Here is a 24,874-nt window from a genome sequence, read left to right on the forward strand (position 1 = left end):
ACCAGCGTTCCACTTGGTCTCCCGAGAAAAATGAAACATCATTTGAGTGGGTGCCCTAAGTAGCATCAGCCTAAACACATATAAACAAATTGCCCTTTTGGACCCACCTTGGGCCCCCCCTCAATCGCTACTGTTTGTGTCCCTTCCAGGTCATAGGCACTTGGCCCATCCACACAAGGTAAGGTATCATTTTTATCGGGAGACTGAGGGGGAACATTGAGTGTTGCTATATGCGGACGATACTGTCCTATTATCTAGAACTCCAATCGGCCTTCAGAGACTGATGAACTGTTTCTATGATTTCATACAGGGTAAGAAACTTAAAATCAACAACTCCAAAACATTTATAATGGTATGCGGCAAAAAGGTAAACAATCTTAAGCCTTTTTATTTTAAAGAAAACCGAATTGAGGTTGTGGATAATTTCTGCTACCTGGGCATCACTTTTAATAACAAGGGCTCATGGACCCCTGAACAAATTAATATAAAAGCTAGGAAGGGGAAGGCTTCCTTAGGTGTCTTTCGTTTTGCCACTAAATTGGTTAGTCGGCGGATCCCAGCAATGCTTAATATTTATAGACACAGAAGCACCTCAATAGCGCTCTACGGCTCAGGGGTCTGGGGGCACTGTTCCACTAGGGAATTGCAAACTTCGGAAAATTTGTTTTTGAAACGGTTACTTTGCTTACTATCATCGGCATCTACCTATCTGGTTCACGAGGAACTAGGGTTGGATTATATAGCCGACTTAATTGAACTGAGACCTCTCTTGGCATGGAGATCTATATGGTCGAAGGACGAAACAAGCTTTACTAAGGGTATTATCAAAGACTGCCTGCATTTGGAAAAAGCCCATAATATCCCTTGGATAAAGTATGTGATTACTACTTCTAAAGATCTCTTTGATATGGATATATGTAGCGACCCTGCAATTGTTATTACTTTATCCAAAAGGGAGGTGAAAGAAGAATTTTTGAGGGCAAAATTTAATAAACACAAAGTTGACAACCAATTACTCAACCCATGCTTCCTATTCCTCCAATGTAAATGAGGGTTCTGGGCTACCTACTTATCTTAAAATCATCTGCAGACAATCCCATCAATTTGTCCTATCCAGACTCAGACTTGGTATTGTCCACAACCTGGTGGCGTTTCCAAAGATGAAAAATCATTCTACTTCTCCATGTCCATGTGATGGATTAACCAAACAAAGTACCCTGCATTTTATGTTAATTTGCCCCCTGTATAAATCCCTACGTATTGTTTATTTGAAACCGTTGTTTAAAAAATATTTAGTGTCTTCTACATCAAATGCCATGAACCTTTTATTCTCACTTGCTAGTTCGGATTTATGTTTTTTTACCGCAACCTTTATTTTGAAATCTGTTGCAGCAAGAAAAAGTATGGTTTTTTAGTCACTATTACTCTCTATTTTTTGGCTGGTAGTTGTGTGTTTTGACATCAAGTAATGATATGATATGTACCTTCCCTGTGCAACATTATATGACTGTTTTAACCTGTGTACTTTTATGATGTTTTTTTAATCAATCGAATAAAGTTTATAAATGAAATGAAATGAGTGGTAAGAAATTTGTGCCGTGCTGTGATCCCACAACTTTCCCATACAGATATTAGAGGACTTTATCTTAGGGGGAGAGCAGCTCCTATATAGAGCACCCTACAACACCAGCAACACTCCTCAAACGTCTGTTTTACTAGCAGTTTTTAAGCTTACGATTAGCACAGTGCCATCCACGCCGAGCTAGAAAGGGACAAAGTCTTTTATGCTTCAAAGCTTTACTAGAAAAACAGGGATTTGAGGTGGGCAGAATTTATAGTGTAGCTGGTGTTGTGGAGTGCTCTATATAGGAACTGCTTGCCACCTAAACTTGGGACCGACCTTTTTGTATAATTTATGCAGCACTCTAATCTAGAACCTGAATTTTGTGACATATTGGGCACTCCCTTGTGTGGACCAAACTGAACCTCACTAAAGAGCTGTGCTGGCAGTGACACACATGTCAGGAGTTGCTTTTATTCAGTCCAGGTTATACTGGATGCTATTTTACCAATTATAAGATGTAATACTGTGCCTGGAGTGGTAAAAGGTTTCTGTCATTTACAGCTCGGCATGGATGGCACTAGCTAATTCTATACTTAGATACTGCTGTATAAATGGCAAAAAACGTTATCCCTTTCTAGTTCAGCGTGGATGGCACTGTGCTAATCATACGCTAACAAATTTTGGCAGAAAAAACAATCTTTTGGGGTGACCAGAATTTAGTGTGCCATTGGTGTTTTAGGATACTCTATATAGGAGCAGCTCCCTCACCTAACCTTCTCTGCTTTCTTTTTGCATCATTTATGCAGAACTTTAAGCCTGAAATGGTAAAGTTTTGAAGAAGTTACTTACCATCGTTAACGCATTATCAGGTAGAGACAATATCTAGCTGAAGATTCCTTACCTTTGAATTTTCCAGATCTCAGACTGGATCCATAAACTTTTGTTTGAGCAGTACCCCTGCAGGCCGTTGGGTGGCTGAGTACGGTTCCTCGCGACATCATCGCTGCTGGATGTGACATCACGGTCACCTATATAAGAGTCACCCAAGCGTGTGGACTTCCATTACTTTTCACGAATTTCCATGCCAGCAGTGCAGGGCTATGAAGTGAACTGACTAGTGTGTGTCCAAACAAGGGCCCTGTAAATGGAGCAATCCTAGCTCTAAAAATGTGTTCCTAGAATGGGGAGGCATGGGTGGGTCTGTAAGGAATCTGCAGCTAGATTTTGTCTCTACCAGATAATGTGTTACCAAAGGTAAGTAACTTGTTCATTCGATAGAGACTTCTAGCTGCAGATTCCTTACCTTTGAATAGATATCCGACCCATAGCATCCATGGGTTGCAGACAAATGGACTATACTAAAAAGTCTTGAAGGGGCGAAGTGCCCATCGTTGCAGACCGGACAGTCAAGGCAGTAGTGCTTGGCAAACATGTGCAGGGTGGCCCACATTGCTTCCTGGCAAGTGTCTAGGACTGGAACGCCACAAGCTAACGCCATGGTCACAGCTTTTCCTCTGGTGGAATGGGGCGGTAAGCCCTCAGGAGGCTGCATTGTAGCCAGGACATAGCACATCTTGATACAGAGAATGACCAAGCGCAAAACAAAGAGTTGGTCGGCCACCTGGAACTCTTTTGTGTGGTCATGGTAAAACGACACAGTTGTTCTTTGGGTCCAGATGGTGAAGCCATCACTCCAGTTTAGAGGGATGTGGAGGAGCATAAAAGGTAGGCAGGTGACAGATTACCTCAAATGGAATGGGGAAACCACTTAAGGTAGGAAAGAGCCCTGGAAACCCTGGGATACTCTAAGAAAGAGAGGCTTGGATGATAAAGCCTGCAGCTCACTCACTCTTCTGGCAGATGTTATTGCCACTAGAAAGGCTGTCATGATGGTAAGCAGCCGAAGGGGACAATTGTGAAGCAGCAGGAAAGTGGACAGAGCAGAGAATGCCCAGGGCAGAGTCCTGCTAAGAATAAAGAGTAGAATATCAGAAAGAGGCAGAAAGAGGGTCAACAGACTTTTCTGTGCAATATTTTACACATTTTTGCCAACAGCAGGCATATACCGTTTTGGGGGAGAGCTGCCTAGCCGCCAAGATGACTTTGCAAACTTCAGGAGGAAGGAAGGACAAAAGCTATCCAATGTCGTCGCTCAATCTCCACGCAAGAGGGCGGAGAGTTTACAGCTTCGGGTGGAGGACCGTCCTCTGCTGCTGCGACAGAAGATCCTCCAGAAGGGGCAGCCTGAGAGGCGGATCGATGTTTATTTTTGGATGCTTGAGATACCAAACTCTCCATGCCCCGTCCAGAGTCACAAGAATGACTTGGGCCAGGTCATTCTTGATCTTCTTGAGAACTCTGGGTAGAAGTGGTATGAGCGGAAAAGTGTTCAGAAGGCCTGAGCTCCACTAGCGACAAAAAGAGTTGCCGAGCAACAGCCACCTTGGAAACTCCCAACATGCAGAACCGCTCACATTGCACGTTCTCTTAGGAGTTGAAAAAATCTAACCAAGGCTCTCCCCACTGCTGAAAGAGACTTTGCACCACATCCGAAGTGGCGACGCCATTTGGATCTACTAGGCAGTGATGGAGTTTCTCTGTCCTGGTGTTCAGAGAACCTGCCAGGTGTTGAACCACCAGGGTTATGCTCTGCTGTTCCAGCTATGTCCAGAAACTCAGGGTCTCTTGACAAAAGGTCCAGGACCCCCGCCCCCTTGCTGGCTGCAGTACCACATGGCAGTGGTGTTGTCTGGGAACACTAGCACCAACTTCTCCTTTACCGGGGAAAACATGCTTTAAAATGCATGTCAGATCACTCAGACACCAACAGGTTGATGTGGAGTCCGGATTCTGCCGGAGACCAGAGTCCTCTGAACTCCACCTCTCCCAGATGGCCATCCCAAACAACTAGAATCACACAAATGTCAAAGGGTAGCAGAGAGGCTCCAGATGTAACTGCTGTTGCCCACAGAGGATTGGAAAAAATATAACATGCCCAGAAGTAAGCCTCACAAGTCTCTATGCCAAACCCAAGAGTAAGAAAGTGACCACTAAGTTTATTGACCATGACTTGGTGCTAGCAAAAATGCAGACGGTGATAAACTGGAGAGCCCCTAAAAGCTCCAGTTTCCTCACCTGGCACAGAGTAATACTGGGTCACAGCGCCCTCCTCCATAGAGGTGAGAAGGGATACGTGGAAAACAGACTGGGGGGGCAATTATTACCTCAATACCCAAAATAGAAGATGGACATGCCCTCAGCCAGCTGAAAAGTATAATTACGGATATAACCGATTGGCAGGCAGGAACACCACAGATGCCCGGAATAGTTTTAGAATTTCCTCTTATAGATGCTACACAACAAAGACTTCTGCAAATAGCTATAGGTGACTGAGGTATTTGGTGGCTGCCATAATGACTGGAAAAATGCTGTCGTTCTGAACGATATAAAACAATAAAAAGGAGGTCTTAGCCAAAACAGCCATGCATATATGGTTGGTTTTTTTTGGCCTTCAGGCTACTGCAACAAGATGTTTTTGCTCTGTCACGGACATTGAAATTATAGCAAACTAGACATGTTTGCTCTACAACACAAACCTCCTAACACAAATGACAAACTTCGTAACAATAGCACAACAATCAAATGGAGTCTGGATGCCTGCCTACAGGCCAAAGACCCGCTGGCTGCAAAGATTAAAATGGCTACATTAATTCATGGTTTACACGACACCTGCTGCACGGGAACCGGCGTTGAGGTGGCCATCTGCTGTACATTCCGCACTGCTGGAGAATACTTGTACTGTGGGACTTGCCGCATGTATGCTGCGTTGACAGACGTGCGAGCACCAACAGTCTGTGTACCTATATTAGCTGACAAATGGAAGTCCATTAAAACCCATAATTAAAAAACAACAAACACAAACAAATTTGTTCTAATACAGACTAGTCTTAGGGTGGGGATACTGAACCTTTGCAAGTAACAGATTCTCTGGATGCGGTTGGGAGTATATACAAGTAAGCACGAACTTCTAAGGCCGAACTAGAGGTGTGCTGACTGCCACTTGTTTACATAGCTTCTATTTTTGCCAAGTAAATAAACATGGTATCCAATAACAGACTGAAACATGGACAAATCAATCGACACATCGAGTTCACGAAGAGCCACATTCAATAAAGATGAAGAACTAAATAGTGTGCATTATTTCATGCTGTATCACGTACACGGAGCCAGTGTATATCACAAGTGAAGCCTGCACCGAGTAACTATTCCAGTTAGATCATACTCCAGTGCTGCATCGAGCATAACATGTTTTTTTTGTGAAAAATCGAAGTTTACCAATGGGCCCGGCCTTACAGTGACATGATGTACAGCTGAATATAAACAGTGTACCGGTGAATTGCTAGGTTCTCATCTTCCAGAATGTTTCTATCAGTAGTTCCAAGTACCGGTTAATGGGGATTGGTGCGGGATGGCCCTACGGCACACTGCAATTTAAAGGGTACCCGGATGACTTGCAGTAGGAGAGTGCCGTAAGTTAGCCATTCGGGACTGGGAAGATTTTTCAGCGAGTATGTGTGGTAAATGGTATTAAATGCAACAGAGGGTTTTAGGTCAGTTATTAGTTTCCCTAAACCCATTTTAGAAGCAATTAGTTTCACCATGAGAAACTATGTATGTATGCTTCCTTCCCACTGGTAGATTTTGAAGATCTCAAATTTTTCCCAGTCTTCTCATTATCCTTTTACTAACATTTTATGCCTTGGCATAACTTGGATTCAACGGGTTATCTCTGCTCTTTATAAGAGGGAGAGGAGAAGATTTTTAATGTAGTCTGTAAGGACGATGACTGCCATCAGGCCATGAGCTTTTTGTTTGATGGTAGTCAGTCATTCTATATTGAGTATGGAATTTTTTTTTATTAGCATTAAGGTTTTCATGAGTTCCTGTTGAGATTCTCTAGGACTATCTGTTGTGGGAGTTTGGAACAAAATGCCTTGATGGTCATTCCAATCCAGAATGATCTGCCCCTCTATGATGATTATATCTGCACCTGCTACGATGAGGTAGAGCATATTTTTTGTGAGCCAAAGATGTTACGAATGGTGGCCATTTATGTTGTTCACAGATTTCTTTTAGTGTCCTGGCTTGTTGGTTCTCTATATCCCTGGTTCGGTGAACTCGTCCAAGTATATGTAGTTGGAGTAGTGTACTTATGAATGAGCGGTTCTGTGGATTTGGCATCGTAACCACCAGTGCAGTAGATGAAGTGGAAGTACCGCATTTTTGGGGTTCCATTCCAACGAAATTGAAAGCAGCATGAATGCTGATAATAGGGGCGAAGTTGTAGAAGTGCAGTACCATAAGTCTTTAAGGAGCATGGCCACTTTGTCTTCTTTTTTGAGGTATGTGTTTATGGATGATGGTTACCCAACTTGAATTAGGATGCCTAATGATGGTCATGATGCAGGGTAAGGGAGGGTTTCTGTGATGAAGACCATGTTTAGTCGGTGTGAAGATAGCGGGCTAGCAACTTCACAAGTCATAGCTATGGCCAATCTTGAATCGATAAGCATGCATTTCAAATTTGCCTTTCCGCTTATTGAGGTCTTATTGAGGTCTGTTTGGTGTTCAAATGATCTCCAATTCTAACAGATATTTTTTTAGTTGGATTTGCAGTGGGCGAGTCCCAAATGCGTTCACACTAAACTTTTTTTTATTTTTCATAAGAGAGATTGTACAAGCTTTGCTGGGAAATGAGAGGATTACAATGGGACTCGTTTAAAACCAGAAGAGAAATGACATGAAAATTGTGAAATATCATTGACATATTTTTTTGTTATATTTGATGTTACATATGCTTTTCCCTGAAAAAGAGAATGACGCATTTGCATTTTGTGTACTATATATGTAAATAGGATGTAATGTAAACAATGATGGAATTGTTTTATGATCATTGATGAAAATTTGCCACTAGAAATTGGCTAATTGCATTTAAGTTAAAGTTGTGTTGTGTGATTTATATTGTTGATATATTGGAAATCAGTTTCCATAGGAAAAGTGCGCACTACATGCAGATTGCCACCTGCATCTTTCTCAAGTCATTTTAATGCACATGTATATATTAGACTGTGAAGGGTGTATTTTGAAGTAGATGATTAAGGATGATTAAGGATAACATACATAACCAAATGTCTTTATTTTTGTATTTCTTACAGTGCAAACATGGGGCTTTGTTAAGCTACTCAGTGCATCCTTTCAATTTATATACGAGTCTGACCTGAAATGTAAACAGTCTGTTTACGACCTGTAAGAGAAATGCAAGGAGTAAAAGCAGGGACTTCAAATACTTAAACCTTCCATGTGGCTACGCACGTTGAAGGGAGGTGAGGTTAAGTGGAGGGGTGGGTGTGAAGAAAGTAGAATCTGCATGGCAGGGAAGATGCCAAGTATTTGAAGTATAAACATATAAAATGGGTCACCCAGCGGCACAAGGAGTTAATGACATGGCAGCAGCAACAGGGAAACACTAAGACGTTCAGTGTAAAAGAGACGGCTGTGATGTAGTCTTGTGTTGGAGATCAGGACTGCCTGACTCCAAGGTGGCTAAAAGATCACAAAATTCCGAAATGTGTTGCTGATCTCAAAAGACTTTGGGAGGCCATCTTGGGGTTCGATTGTCCTGAGCTGTAAAAATAAAAGCCTAAGAGGAGGTCATCATACTTTCAGGTGCGCATTAGAGCCCTTAATAAAGAATAAAAATACCTGAAGCAGAGGGAAAAAAACAAATGCCTTCTGTGTAGGATGCATTAGTGATCCATTTTACAGTCTACATACCGGACTTCGGTCTATATGAAGCCAGAAGAAGTGTTCATCCTACAACACTGCATTCTACGCATTTTCATACATTGTTATCAAATGAAGGCACAGGACTGTAAATCGGGCGGCATACTGTCGATAGGAACTTGCTAACCCGATGCGGTTACCTTCCTATGAATCTGTTGTATAAAAGACACCTTGGCTAGGTGGTGGAACAAAGCTGTTCACAGCACTGTATGCCTTACATATGGTTCACAGATACCCAGACTTTAATAGACTTCACTTAAACACATCACATCTAACCCCATTGGCCAGATCCATTGCTTCAAGCCAAGAACTTCAATGGGCAAGACTGAGGATTTCATAAGCTACACAAAAAGGGAAAACATGCTTTCAGGTCAGTTTCAGCACCATTTTTAATCAGTTTGCAAAACTCACCCATTCTCTGTGTTTGAGTTGACACAATGGGCACTTGTGTTGAAGCCTGTCGCATTGTGCTGATATTAGAAGAAAGACGCCGTGGTAGTTGGGCCCTCATGATAGGAGTGGCAGTATGATACTGGTCTACAAAAGTCAAATATTTTGTTATTCACAATATACAGAAAAAAATTAGATTGTCATGAACATTTACTCGTGTATTTCTCTCACCATACCAGACATCTGTTTTGTGACCTTATTGGTACACTTTCTTTAAGGTCCACCTTCCATTCATATTCTCAACGTGCGTCAATTTCTTTCTTTACTTGCAACAGTAGGCCATTTTTCTCTTACCATTTTCTCTATCTCAACGGCATATTGGAAGGCCATCCCAGTTTTTTAACTCACTTATAGAAGTTATGCCTTGCTCTGCCAAATCAAAAATATTAAATGGGTCAAAAGGGACACGTTTGTAATTTGGAAAAGGTGCTATGTTGACTTTAGTGTGTAGTCTACAGCATTCACCCAAATATACAACAATAAACCCCTTATAACATTCATATCAGAGCTGTCCCACAGAAAAAATAACACCCTACTGTAGAAATCTATAAAGTTTTTTTTGTATTTTATTTTCACAAAATTTTCAACGTTTCATTCAATTGATATTGGATAATTTTTCAATAAATACACAGACATTTAATTAAAAGTGACCCCAACTTTCATTAAATACAGAGGAGTCTCAGGCATAGATGAAGCAGTCTACTTAATCAAGGTACAGGTCTCAACAGAGAAAAAACGATATATATATATATATATATATATATATATATATATATATATATATATATATATATATATATATATATATATATATATATATATATGATCAAGGCTGCGGGGACGTGGCTGAAACGCGTCATGCAGGTGGTAATGGGGAAATAAAACCACATAGAATTCAATTGTTTGGCATCTGAGTGGTCTGTACCTGTTGGAAAATTCGGCGATTGAGGCTGATACGCAAGAGCATGGTCACACTTTTTCCTGGTGGAGGCAAAAGATTGGAAGCTATGTTAAGCCAGACTGCAGGCTCTGGCTATGTGACCGCCCTCTCGGTCTGGTGCTACGCGACTTCCCTGCAAACCTCTTTGGTACTTGTTGGTTACAGCAATTCGCGTCGCCCCCCCCTGTGCTGACCTAGCGCATGGGGAGACAGGAGGCAGTACACAGCTGCCTGATAAGGGGGACCCAGGAGGACTTTGTTACCTGTTTTCCGGGCTGCAGGGGCGGTAGAATGTCGACCAACTCAGTTGGCAGCATCACTTGGTGTGGAGTGGGGGCCTTCACTTTACGGGTCCCTGCGGCAAACTACAATGTCCAGCAAGCAGTGGGGCAGCAGGAACAGCACAAGGAGCTTCGCACCTGTGAGGCAGAGGAGGGGCGTGACCACGTGACTGGGAGTGGTCACAGCTGATATAACACCACAGCAATGAACCCGTGACAAGGATACAACTGGAACAGGCACTGATGAATCCATTTTAAGGAAGAAATGCATCTGCCTAGCGTTTCAGGAAACCCTTTTTATGCTTGTGCAGCTACAACAAATAAAGCCGCTTTGAAGTCCCCCGGAGCATGGTCACACTTTTTCCTGGTGGAGGGAAAAGATTGGAATAATATATATATATATATATATATATATATATATACACATATACACACACACCTATATACAATATTCCACTTTCCAGGTGCCTCACTGCACAGAACAGGACCACGGACACAATGGTGGTTGGTAACCAGATTTTTAGTTGCTATGCAAAAGAACGTGCATGCCTCGACGCGTTTCGGACACCAGGCTGTGCCCTTGCTCACTACCCATTAATATATATATATATATATATATATATATATATATATATATATATATATATATATATATATATATATATATATATATATATACACACACACACACACACAGGCAACAACCACACATTTTTTTTTAATACCATTGGTGTTGTTCAAAGTGTCCATGATGTTTATAATTGTTATGTATTGTCTTCCTAAAATTGTTTGTGTTTGATGATGAAGTTTTTTTGTGGTTGTTGGCTATGTGTGTGTGTATATATATATATATATTATATATATATATATATATATATATATCAAACACGCGGTCACCAGGGTGAGAACTCACAGGATTCACGCGTTTCGGAGTTGTAGGGATGAAGGAGTGACTACAACTCCGAAACGCGTTGGACATCGTGCCTGAATAAATCTTTTTGCACTGTGATAATTGTGGCCACGGCTCCTTTGTTGGAAACTCCGCGTGAATCCTGTGAGTTCTCACCCTGGTGACAGCGTGTTTGGTATGGAGGGGGTGGCTACCCCAGCCGTGTGCCCGCCGGATCTGAGGCTTGGGTCAGCCAAACTTTGGTGGTATATAAATATAATTTTTTTCTCTGTTGTTGAGACATGAACCTTGATTAAGAGACTGCTTCGTCTATGCCTGTGTATTTATTGAAAAGTTATCCAGTATCAATGGTATGAAACAGATGAAAATTTTGTGCAAATAAAATACAAAAAAACCTTTTTATATATATTTGTATAGTAGTGTGTTATTTTTTCTGTGGGACAGCTCTGATATGAATATGTTAGAAGGGGTTTATTGTTGTATATTTGCTTGTTTTTCCCTGGTTTTCCCCTTGATATTTGCTTCACGGGGACCGGTCTCTTGTGTATAATTGGTGTACAGCATTCACAACTTGATAAAATTGCGGTACACAACATGGGTCTTTTCATGCTCCCTACTGCACAATATAGATCTTAAATGATGAGTAATAATATTTGTCACTTGTGAATGATGAGAACACCATTTTTCAAAAAGGATATACAGCGTGGCACATAATGGCCCGATAAATTAACACACAGCGCACGAGACACCACTGTTTGCATAGAGTAAAAATAACTGATTATGTTCGAATACAGTAGCAGTATTAGAAGATCGCAATAATGTACTTTCCATTTCATCTGCCATTTTCTCATGTATAAATATATTACTGGTTTTTATTGAAAGCTTGCCATAACTAAATTACAGCTCTCTCATCTAAATAATATAAAGTAGGCAGTGGTCACTGAGTTCACTCAGGGTAGCACAGCACCTATCAAAAGGTATTAGACCAAGAAGCGCATGCATTCCCAACAGTGCACAGATGGGTCTTATAGCCGGTAATCACATTTTAGGGTTTTCCAGTAGTCCAGGCACAGTACTTACAAGGTCTTCAGGCCGTGTTAGATGAACTTCTTCAAACAATCAAAAGGAAACATAAGATCAAATTTAATAGCAATGCTGATCCATCTGTACAAACCTTTCCTGCTCTAGAGTAGCTAAACCCATCAAGTATTATCAGATGCCAGCGCCTTGTTGATTTCTCAGCTGCCATTACCTCATGGTTCATACCTCCTGATAAAGATCTGGTAACAACTGGCATTCATTCAACGCCCATCACAACTTAACAAAATCTATGGCATTTAACCAGCACACTTTGCGATGTTTATAGTGTCCAGTAGGGTAATTCAGCATCTACACAGACAAATCAGAGGACAGACAGGCCATATAGAAGGATAGCTCATCCCTTCTTACTACACAAGTGACTGCGAAAGTGCTCAAACTCAAAGCAATTTAGGCAGAAGATCCCTGGCACAGCCCTTCCCATATTAAATTCCATAGACACAAGGATATCAACAGCTGTGAAGAAATCAGCACCTCCTACTTAAGGATACACATACACAGCACAAACAGAACCCCCACAGTTCAAACAGGACCGCCACATTAAATACAACTTCTCACACATGCCCAACGGTCAGACTATATCCAAACATATGGGGTAGGGCAATTTACTAACATAGAAGATGCATCATCTATGCCCTGGGACCACACCAGAACCATACACCGACAGCTCAAACAATATGCACAATAATAATGGAAATATATCAGAAGACTCGGGCCATGGTCTGTAATGGAAACCATAGATCCATCTGAAAGACGTCATACTTATGGCAGACTGGGGTCCCATTCATTAGGACAAAAGCACCTGCAAGGCAAAGAAGATTTGGGGGAGGAGGGGCTTGGGGGCGGGGTAGAGTGAAGGGGATCATGAAATATCCACAGACATTACTGTGAAATTGGACAGCAGGCTTTCATTCACTCTTGCGAAGGAACTGTTGACAATTATCCTCATCATGAACTCTCCAAGAACAGTGAGCACGGATTAAGTTTCTGAATTTGCAAGTCGACATACTAGTAGGGTGGATGATAGAAAAGAGTCACTTACATTATCTACAAGCAAGAACATACGTGAAAGTAGTCAATAGTCAGCTGTCCAACTATCTTAAAGCGAGTGAGCTATTGAAACCATCACAGACAGGTTTCCGCCCGAGTCAGGGCACAGAGACGGCTATGGTTGCGGTTGTTGAGGAGGCCAGAAAGATCATCGATGCGGGAGGATCAGTGGCAGTGATCCTCCTGGACCCGAGTGCGGCCTTGGACACCGTTAATCATCGTACGCTGGTCCAACGGCTCAGAGATCTGGGAATCTCTGGACTTGCCCTGTCCTGGTTGAGATCCTTCCTACACGGCCGCTCTTTCCAGGTGGCGGAGGGCAAGTACACCTCTAAAGTGACCCCAATACATTGTGGTGTCCCGCAGGGCCCATCTTTGAGCCCTACGCTCTTTAATGTATATATGTCCCCCCTCGAAAAAATTGTCACCCCTTAAGGAATTACATTGCTAACTTACGCTGACGACACCCAGCTCGTTGTTTCTCTAAGCCAACAGGACAACCCTGCCATCGATTTGTATACCTGTCTTGAAGACATAACCAGTTTGATGAACAGATCTCACTTAAAATTGAACAGCAACAAAACTGAGATTTGGTCCTGGGCAACCAGTCCCTCTTCCGCCCGGAGACTCTGTGGCCCCCTTGCATGCCCCCCCCCCCAACCCCTAAGACTGATATCAAAAGTCTGGGGTTTGGTTGGATCAAGGGCTCACTTAACACCCAAGCAAGGAAGACGGCTGGAGCCTGCTATGGCCTTCTCCGTAACGCCCGCAAAATTCTCCCCCTACTCCCTGCACAGTCCAGGAAGCTCCTGGTTCAGGGCCTAATATTGTCCAGAGTGGATTATGGGAACGCCCTATACCTTGGTGCACCCAAGAAAGTGACAGCCAGACTGCAGGTAGTGCAAAATACTGCTGCTCGGATTCTTACAGGCACCAACAATCGCTGCTCGGCCAAACCGGCCCTCAGAGCACTCCATTGGTTGCCAATATGTGAAAGAGTGCAGTTTAATGCCCTTTGTATTACCCACAAAATTTTGCACAGTAAAGCTCCACCCATCTTCAAAGACCTCATTGCCCCCTATACTACTAACAGAACTCTCCGGTCCACGAATTCACATTTGACCTTGTTCCCCAGGATCAAGAGGGCTCGATTTGGAGGCAGTCTTTTTTCGTATAATGCCTCCAAACTGTGGAATTCACTTCCATTGGACCTTCGGGCACAACCCAATATTGTTTTGTTCCGTAAAACCTTAAAGACCTGGCTGTTCCCTTAACTTCCCCTTACCTGTCTTCGCTTGTCTCTATCATTAGCGCTGGGACGCTCACGGCAGCCATGCGCTCTAGAAATACTTAAATAAATAAAAAATAAAAATAAATAAAGTCAAATACATGATTTTTAATCTGCAAAGAAAATCACTGCCTTTGGTGCAGCCTCTTACTATGGCCTGCACAGAAATTCGGGGAATATACTTTGTGATACCACCATGAAAGGGAGGTTTTTGATGTAACTAGAAAAAATCTTTCCCAATGCTTTTTTGTTGCTGCTATTGGTTTTGCCAATGCTTTTAAATTGTGCCAGCTTAGGCATATCCAATAGTGGTAACAGGCTATCCCTGAAAGTGCATTTTCTTGGCCACCAAATTGCATCACGACATGCGTTCTGCAATTGGTGACCATCCTGAAAATACAAATGGTCGACCACTGCCACTAGTGGTAAGGAGTGTGAAATGGCTGGAGAGGGACAGTGGGAGAGCGGAGGCTAGGAAAGCCAGAGTGAAGAGAAAGGAGGGGAGTTGTAAGAGCCCGACACCCAACCACAGCACAGTAGTGCATAATTTGAGAAGGAGTGTAGGTGAGAAGATGACTTGGGGTAGGAGAAGTAAGGAGTAGTTTCTGTCCGGTAACTCCAGTTCTGTAGTAGGGGTATCTCTGTTATAGTCATAATCTAGTGAATAGTCCCGCCCATGTGCGCGGACCCCGGAGCAATCAAAAATAATCTCTTAAGCTGTCAAAACATGCAGACCTGCATAGACACTTAAGAGAGAATTTAAAGACAGATAATGCAGCCTATATCCACAGGCTACACTGTCCAATACTTCAACTAGAAATTCCACCAAAAACCACAACAACACAGCCTGTCCAGGGTTTTCCACAGAGAAAAACCTTGCTTTTAACAGCAAAACCCTCTGGAATGATAGAGAGGAAGGAGTGGACAGACAAGCCCCATAGGCTGCCATTATGTGGCTCAAAACAGGATACTGTGCCTTTAAGAGAACTTTCCAGAAGCCTCACAGTATCCCAGAATGCAGTGCAGGTCCCTTTCATCTTCAGTTCTTTTTGAAGGCGTAACACGCCAGATCTGTAGCATTCCTTACATGAATATCTCTCCCCACCGGGGAGGAGGGCGGGCGCTTATGACTATAACAGAGATACCCCTACTACAGAACTGGAGTTACAGGACAGAAACTACTCCTTCTGTAGTAGGGGATCTCTGTGTATAGTCATAATCTAGTGAATAGAATGGCAAGCCCATCCCCACACCAAAGCGGCGGCGGAGAAACGAGAAATAACACCACTATTGTGCGAACAAATTTCGCAGCAAAGCCTGCCCAACCTGAGCATCTGCGCTGGTATCAGTGTCCCGACAGTGATGCTTAGCCAAGGTATGGACCGACTTCCAAGTGGCGGCCTTGCAGATTTCTGCAATCGGAACATTAAGTAGCAAAGCAATCGTGGCAGCTTTGCCCCTGGTGGAATGAGCCTTAGGTTTACCTCCTAAGGTCGTATTAGTCTTTTGGTAACACAATTGTGTACAGGACACAATCCACCTAGAGATGGACTGTTTTGAGTTAGCAAGACCGGTCCAGACTGATCCATAATTGACAAACAATCGATCTGAACCACGAATATCTCTGGTTTTAGCCAGATAAAATTCCAACACCCTCCTAACATCCAGGGAATGTAGGAACCTTTCCGCTGGAGATACAGGATTCTGAACAAACGTAGGCAAAGTTATTGTCTGGTTGACATGAAAACCAGAAATAACCTTTGGAAGAAATTTAGGGTGAGTATGCGTAACAACCTTAGCAGCATGAAACACAGTATAAGGTTCTTGGCAACACAACGCCTGAATATCACTCCCCCTGCGGGCCGACGGGATGGCCACGAGGAACGCCGCCTTCCAGGACAGATGCTGCAACGAAGCCCTATGAATAGGTTCAAAAGGCTCCTACATCAATCTGGACAGCACCACAATCAATCCCCATGAAGGCGAAGGAAGCCAGACAGGAGGGAATGCGTTCTTCCAGCCTTCCAAAAAATCTTTGATCACAGGGATCTGGAAGAAGGAAGTCTGAAGGGCATTTCCTGTAGGCAGTCAGCGCAGCAAGATGAACCGTAATGGATTAGACATTAAGGCCCGACTGCGCCAGGCGTAGAAGGTACGGAAGGATGACATCTTCCGTACACGTCGTCAGGTCATGGTCCCTGGACTTGCACCAGATGCAAAAACCTCTCCCACTTGTAAGCAGAAGAAGTCCTAGTGGAAGGATGCTTAGCCTCCTTCAGTATGTCCATACAAACTTCTGGTAGACTCAAATGGCCATATTACACTATCTCAGGAGCCATGCAGCTAAACTCAAAGACGAGAGGTTGGGGTGCAACATCTGCCCCCTGAACTTTGTGAGAAGGTCCGGCCTGCAAGGCCCCCGTATGAGAGAACGGAGAGACCGGTGAAGCAGGTCCGTGAACCACCACTGTCTGGGCCATTCCGGGGCAATCAGGATCATCCGCGCCCTGGACTGGGACAGCTTGATGAACACCGCCGGAATCAAGGGAAAGGGTGGAAAAGCGTACAGAAAGCTGTTCGACCAGTTAATCCAGAACGCATTCCCAGCTTCCCCACAGGCAGTACCTGGAGGCGAAGTCTCGGCATTTGCCGAAGACTTCTTCTAGTACTTCGTCGTTTATGACCCATTCGTAGTTTTCCTGAATCAGTCTGCTCAGCACATCTGCCTGAACATTCTGCACACCTGGTAGATGGGTAGCCGTTAGAGTCAGTCCTCTGGATAAAAACCAGCGCCAGATCGCCCGCGCCTCCTGCGACAGAGTGCGCGATCTCGAACCCCCCTGCTTGTTGAGGTAATACATAGTGGTCATATTGTCCGTCTGTACAAGCAGAGAGTTGGTCTGGAAGGACGGAAGAAACGCCTTTAGTGCCAAGTGAACAGCTCTGAGTTCCCGGAAAATGATGTGATACGTGGACTCCATCGGGGACCACGTTCCTTGTATCTGCAAGTCTCCGGAAAGCGCCCCCCCCCCCCCCCCCCCCCCCAGCCGTGGGGAGACGCATCCGTCACGACAGTCTGTGTGGAAACGTCCTTGTGAAAGGGAACCCCTCTTAGGAGATTCTCCGCTGAACACTACCACCTCAGAGACTGAAGAGCACGCAGGGACAGTCGTATCTTGTCGCCCAAAGATCCTTTCCTCTAATCCCACTGATCCTCCACGCACTCCTGCAAAGGTCTCATGAGCAGCCGTGCGTGTGGCGTGAGGAATATACAAGAGGCCATCGACCCCAGTAGAGAAGACACAGTCTCCACTGTCGTAGATGGGGCGGTTACAAGAGCCTGAGCCTGCCTAAGGGGAGATAAACGACTCTCCTCTGAAGGAGACACACTTGCTGACAGCGTATTGACGGAGGCTCCCAAGTACTGCATGCACTGGACCGGAATGGGGACAGACTCGGACATGTTGAAGTGCAACCCCAGCTCATTCAAGAGAACGCACGTACTCTTGAAGTGCGCCTATGCTTCCGAGAAGGAGGAGGCCTTGATCAACCAATCGTCCAGGCACGGTTAGAGAAGCCACCTTGTTTTTCCCTCAGGCGTGCAGCTACCACTGCCATGCACTTCGAGAACGGTCTGGGCGCAGACATCAGCCCGACTGGCAGTACTGTGTATTGATAATGATGGGCGCCGACTGGAATCGCAGGAACTTCCTGTGTGCAATGAGCACATGGGAGTATGCATCCTGTAGATCTATGGCACCAAGCCAATCTCCCTGTTGCAGCGGAGTATAAACCTGATGCAACAACAGCATGCAAAATTCCTCTACTGCGAATCCACTTGTTTGCTTGTCGCAAATCCAGAATGGGCCCGAACTTGTTCCTGTCCTTCTTGCGAACCAGAAAGAACCGGAAGTACAGACCTCTCCCCCTTTGAGACAGAGGTACGTCCTCTATCACCCTTGTCCTAAACAGGATAACGGCCTCTGCTTAGAGCTCGCGCAGCTGAAACCGCGAGCCGACCGGAGGAAGTGCTGGAGGAGGGCCGATGAACCGAAGACTGACTTAGACCCAGCCGGCCTTTGTTCGCCAAGGAGCAACAAGCTCTCCCGCGTATGCGCACAATATACTTGTAAAGCATTAAATGGCGGCCCGGGACCACCGGCAAATCCTGGGAGGAAAAACGCCGCTAGGAAGGGCAGAAGGCCTCAGGCCGTTCTCCATGCCCCAAACCTACAGCCATCCAAAAGTCTCCGATTCAGACTTCATGCGAGCCACTCACTACTCTCATGGCAGCCCAAGGGTTGCCCAAAGAACGGGAGAGTAGAAGCACACCGCTGAGCCGCAGGCTGCAGAGACGTCAGGCGAATAAAAGTTTGGCAAAGTAGGACAAACCCACAATACCTGGGGGGCGGCAGGAGAGAAAAACTCCGCTCCGACACCGATGCCTAGATCCGAAACTATCAGGCCCTTTAGACCACCTCTTGTAAGGCTTCCCTCCTGTCTCTCGGCAGAGGAACCACAAATCGGTGAAGAAAACCCCCCCCACAGAGGGATCTCACAACAACGGTCCAACAACAGCGGGCCACAGCGCGAGGTCTACATGCCGTCACCCCTGCGACCAAGTCAGGAGCACGGTCGGAGCCAGAACCTCCTGTCAGGCGGTAGTGAACGAAAAGTAAGTCCCGCCAACCAGTAAAGAGTCGGAGAGGTACTCCCCGTACTCATGGCAGACGCATCCCTGGCATCAAGGCACGGAGGCTCCCAGACTGAGGGGCAAAAGGCCCCTGGGGGTGGTGGGCGGAAGAGGGAACCGAGAGGATTCTGAAACATCCCCGGTGGTCTCACCAGTAGAGGTTGAGCAGGAGGCGACCTAGCAGACGCGCAGGCATGCAAGTACTCAAAACTAAGCAAAAGGACAAACGTCCCTCGCTTACAAGTGGTGAGTAACCACAAACTCCCCATCAGAAGGGTTCCTCGACGCTGATCAACTGCTCTGAGTCGTGAGTGGAAGGTGCCGGGAACACAAAGTCCCCTCCTACGACGGGAGGCACACCAAGGAGCGAGGCCTGGAACAAGACCCAGGCGTCAAGAGCCGGCAGTACTCTGCGGCTGTAACCCATGACGCCGAACTCACTACGACGTCACCATCACTAAGACAGTGACTGTCTCTACGACAACCAACACTCAGACGTCAAAATGTCACTAGGTGTCAAACACGGAGACGCCGAGCCATCCCCAACGGTGACGTCCGGACCCAACGAAAGAGAGCAGAGCCCAAGCAACCAATGCCCCAAAAGGAGCATCACTGCCCCATGACGTCGAGCATCACCGCTCCATGACGTCGAGGCACTCCATGACGTCGAGGCACTCCATGACGTCGAGGCACTCCATGACGTCGAGGCACTCCATGACGTCGAGGCACTCCATGATGTCGACGTCGAGGCACTCCATGACGTCCAGGCACTCCACGACGGCCCCGACGCAGACTGGAACTGCGTCATAGACGTGCCCTTACTGGAGATAACCCCAGAGATTACAGCATGGGACTTGGTAGAGGACCTACCCTCACCTCACCCAGAGGCTGAAGATGCCTTCAAATTCCTCTGTTTGAAACCTGGAAGCCGAAGCCCCCTAGAAAAGAAGGTACAGAGAAGACAGGTGTCCAAAGACACAGGCAAGCACAGAGTACAAACCCTGTGAGCTTCAGCTTTGGCCTTCAGTTCAGCTGCAGACAAAGCACATGTCAGACTAGAAATAGTCTAAAGACAAGAAGACTGCAGAAATTCTGCCAAAAAAACACAGCAGAATGCAGATAAAGGCCAAAGACGTCGAGTGAAGCTACAAAAATCCAAATATCACAAAAAATAGAATAGAAAAAGCTCAGAAAAGAAGAGCTAATGCTCCAGGGTCCTGCTAGCAGGAGCCGAAAAAAAGAACTGAAGGTGAAAGGGACCTGCACTGCATTCTGGGATACTGTGAGGCTTCTGGAAAGTTCTCTTAAAGGCACAGTATCCTGTTTTGAGCCACATAATGGCAGCCTATGGGGCTTGTCTGTCCACTCCTTCCTCTCTATCATTCCAGAGGGTTTTGCTGTTAAAAGCAAGGTTTTTCTCTGTGAAAAACCCTGGACAGGCTGTGTTGTTGTGGTTTTTGGTGGAATTTCTAGTTGAAGTATTGGACAGTGTAGCCTGTGGATATAGGCTGCATTATCTGTCTTTAAATTCTCTCTTAAGTGTCTATGCAGGTCTGCATGTTTTGACAGCTTAAGAGATTATTTTTGATTGCTCCAGGGTCCGCGCACATGGGCGGGACTATTCACTAGATTATGACTATACACAGAGATCCCCTACTATAGAAAGAACCAGCACAAGCTCCAAGTTGAGAGCAAAAGAAAGAAGATTGAAACATATTCCCATAAAATAGAAATTAAACAAGCTAAAAGGTCCTATTTTACAAATAAAATTCAAGAGGCCACAAATTCCACTAAGGAGCTATTTAAAACCGTATCGATTCTAACCAAGTGTCCATGAGATACAGTGTTTGTTCCAGACCGAAATTTCGCGGACAATCTCGCTCTGTTCTTCCAACAAAAAATTCAAACGGTCTATAATGATCTTCAGAATCTGCCGGCAAATCTGGGAAATAACAGCAATCCAATTGAGTACTCTCCAGCTTTGAACACCTTATCTCAATTTTCCTTCCTGAACGAAACTCAGGTCACCAGCCTGATAACCCAAACTAAATCTGGCTCACCTTTAGATCCATGCTCCCCCATATACTTCATCAGGCCACTGAAACTATGTGCTTTCTTGACCCCTCTTCTCAACGAAATTATAAGATCAGGAGTCTTTCCCCAAAGATGGAAGGAAGCCTGTATAAGACCCATCTTGAAGAAAGAATCACTAGACTCTCAGGATACAAAACACTGTCGCCCTATATCCTGTCTTCCTTTGCCATCCAAGATACTTGAGAAAGCAATGAACGAGGAGCTGATGGAGTTTGTAGATCAATATAATATCCTGGACTCCACGCAGCACAGTTTCAGATCACGTCATTCGACGGAATCTGCACTAATAATGGAGACAGAGTAAATCCGTAGGACCATGGATGAGGGTGGCAGAGCTGTCCTAATATTACTTGATCTAACGGCAGTTTTCGACACAGTCAACCATGGGGTCCTACTGGAACGGCTCAGAGCTGTTGTTATCGGAGACACTGCTCTAACTTTACTTGGGTCCTTTCTGGACTCAAGAGTACAACAAATCTACTGGGAAGGAATTCAGTCGGGAGAATTTCTTCTCCCATGTGGCGTCACCCAGGGATCTGACCTATCTCCCACTCTATTCAATCTGTATGTGACACCGCTGGCAAAACTAATAAAACATCAAGGCCTACAACTGGTGTTGTCATATGCAGATGACACTCAGTTAGTGGTGTCACTTACCCAGAGTGTAGAAATTACAGCTGAGCGTTTCAGGAACTGCCTCATAAGTGTTAAGAGCTGGATGAATAATAATTTTCTATGGCTCAACACTGAGAAAACGGAGGTGATCGAATTTGGCCAAAAGCCTTCCATCTGTTATCAGTTATGGTGGACTCCGGAAGCTGGTATCTGTCCTGTCCCAGCGCAAAAGGTCAAGAACTTAGGCTTCATGATTGACAAAGATCTAACACTCACTTCTCAAGTCAATCAAGTAACCTCGGCCTGTTTCTTTATGATAAACGTCCTTCGAAAAATACTACCTTATATACCTTTCTCATTAAGGAAGGCAGTAGTTGGAGCCTTAGTCTTGTCACGCATTGATTATTGTAATGCTATGTACATGGGAATTGGAGAAAGACAGCTTTCTAAGCTCCAGTCATTGCAGAATGCTGCAGTGAGATTTTTGTTGGATCTCCCGAAATACCATCCGACGTCCAATGGTATGAGACAGCTACATTGGCTTCCTATTTGACGGAGGGTGCAGTTTAAGGCCTTATGCCTAGTGTATAAAGCAATAAATGGAGAAGGTGCAGAGGACATGAAATCTCTCTATTTCCCTGCTATGTACCTTCCCATCTTCTGAGATCTGGAAGTTTAAGGTTGATTTGTGAACCAAGGATAAAGAGAGCTCGATGGGGTGGCAAGGTGTTTTCCTTTCAGGCGGCAAGGCTCTGGAATTCTCTGCCCACTGAGATATGACTGGAAACAAATAAGTCAGTGTTTAGAAAGGCCTTAAAAACCTGGCTATTCACTAAACCTTAGACTGGAAATGCTCATCTCAAATCCTCACACAGCGCCAAGACGCCTCAACATTAGTGCGCTTAATAAATAATTCAGTCAGTCATTCATAAAGTGCTATATCACAAATGAAAGTTGAAGAAAAAATAGCTACCGGACGTCAGCAGTGGAAGGGTAGAACTAATCCTATCAAAAGGACACAAGAAAAGGAAGGAAAGCTATTGAATCAAAAGCCGGGAATTGGATTGGACTAGAAAACCATCCAATTATAAGCGAAGGGGTTAACCAAATCATATATGATGTTGTATTGTATACAATGCAGACCAAAAACCTTTAAATTGTGTTTTTAAGTACTTTAAAGGAGTGCTCCAAATTCCCCAGGCATCCCACTTATTGAGTACCTAAAGGGTAGTCCTAAAAGGAAACTGTTGTCCTTAAGGCAATCAACGCACTTATCTTTTTGAACAGTTACAAACAAAAATACTCACGTTGCGGTCTACCTGGATGCGTCGTCCACCGAGGTCCTGGTCTCACAGAAGCCATTGGACTGGGACTGTAGAAAGCTCGGTTTTGTGGCTTAAAATGAAAGAATAAACAATTTGACCAAACTGATACATTCAATTTGTTCGCTGCAAGACAAGAATCAGCGCTCAAACTTTCAAGACCCATTTGTGACTAATCCAGTCCTGCTGTTTCCTTTGTAGCCCGGTTGATGCCCTGACCTTCATCACACAAATTTACCAGTACAAGATCTTTAATGTTAAAAAGACAAACTGGTTAAACTGATCACAACTGGGCCTCGACATTTTGAAGGCTCTGCATAATTCCAACTTCAAAATGCACTCGTTACGAACAGGGTGAAAAACATTTTGATCTAAGGGCTTTCTACAGGACTTGTTCAGGAGATTTGAAAGCTATGTAAATCACTTTCATCTGTAAAGTCCTTGTTTCCCTGATGAAGTTGAGGCAACCGAGGGCAAGTTTGTTTACAGCATAATTCTAATGAGGAGTTTGCAAGACGGAGAATAACACGTACCACGTTTTTTCCCGTCCCACACGTATGGAACAGCATTTTATATTTTGGTCTTCCTAAATATCACCTGCAGTGCCCAGTTCTCCACATTTCGCCCTACTGCCGATTTACTCAACAAGAGTGCCAGCTTAGCAAGCATTGCAGTTGGCTCAGTAGTCCGCAGAATCGTACATGGATGCATTGTCTGTTAAAACTTATTTCCAGTACCACATTTCATATTTTCTGCTCTTTCCTCCATGTAGACGGCTTTTCGGGACCTCTTGATTGCAAATAGTAATTTTCAAGATTAATATGCACCTATATCATACTTTTCTTTGTGTTCTGAAGGAGAGCATTGTACGCAATGGATATTATCAGTTTGGTACTTAATAAATATCAGTTGTGTTGGCTCTACATGATCCCCTGTAGGTCTTTAGCCACTACTGCTTGAGCTGGCATACACACTACACCTAGGTGCTAATCGAAAAGATGTAACAAACGAGGCCACCTCTTCACATTTTCTACTGCATTCGTTATATACAACGGTTGACCTATTTCATAACATTTCTGGGTATCTAACACATTTTATGTTGATCTGACTTTACTCGCCATGGTCAATGCTCTATTTTTCCACTTTTTATTTTTGAATATATCGATTTTCACCTTTCTGCATTTTTCTAATGCCATTGACAAAGCATATCTCAATTCATTGCCTTCAATGTATCTATACACCATAGAGGCCGCTAGTTACATACTCAAATGATCGGCTTACTGATTTTCTTCTATAGCAATTAATTGACCACTATAAGCAAATGACTCCTTTGGAAACCTAGTCTTATTGTTTACGTTCGATACACTTCCCACATGGAATACTAGGTCTTCTCTGTCCTCTTTTTACTCAGTCTGGTTTATCAAGAAAGGGACGAAGGCAACTCTGGTGTTTGGTATTAGATGGTCGGCAACAACAATTTTTTAGGCACATCTTCATCAGTCACAATAACTTCGAGGTAATGATTTTGTCTCTCAGACTGCCCCTCCTTTTAAAGAAACTATTGCCACAAAAAAATGTACTTTAAAACTTTGACATGGTGCAAAAAAAACACAAAAAAAACCATACCACGTCTTCTCTTCAGATAGACCTAATATGCATAGTAATTTAAAGCAGAAGGAAAAGTTATTTACCTGCAATTCTAGTTCTACTCCAGGTGAATTCCCAT

General features: G+C 44.2%; 1 protein-coding gene across 2 annotated transcripts in view; it reads right to left on the reverse strand.

Annotated features, from left to right (window-relative positions):
* Positions 1 to 24,874, reverse strand: part of LOC147706109 (embryonic polyadenylate-binding protein-like) — a 552,087-nt gene that overhangs the window by 110,524 nt on the left and 416,689 nt on the right. For both annotated transcript variants that reach the window (XM_086929033.1, XM_086929034.1), the window contains 3 exons: positions 23,134 to 23,221; positions 8,819 to 8,944; positions 5,294 to 5,433 (listed from right to left, as the gene is read on the reverse strand). In XM_086929033.1, the coding sequence (XP_086785159.1) occupies positions 5,294 to 5,433; positions 8,819 to 8,944; positions 23,134 to 23,221 (354 nt within the window). The remainder of the gene's footprint in view (positions 1 to 5,293; positions 5,434 to 8,818; positions 8,945 to 23,133; positions 23,222 to 24,874) is intronic.

The sequence above is a fragment of the Lissotriton vulgaris genome, chromosome 7 (genome assembly GCF_964263255.1).
Source record: "Lissotriton vulgaris chromosome 7, aLisVul1.2, whole genome shotgun sequence".
Taxonomy (NCBI): Eukaryota; Metazoa; Chordata; class Amphibia; order Caudata; family Salamandridae; genus Lissotriton; species Lissotriton vulgaris.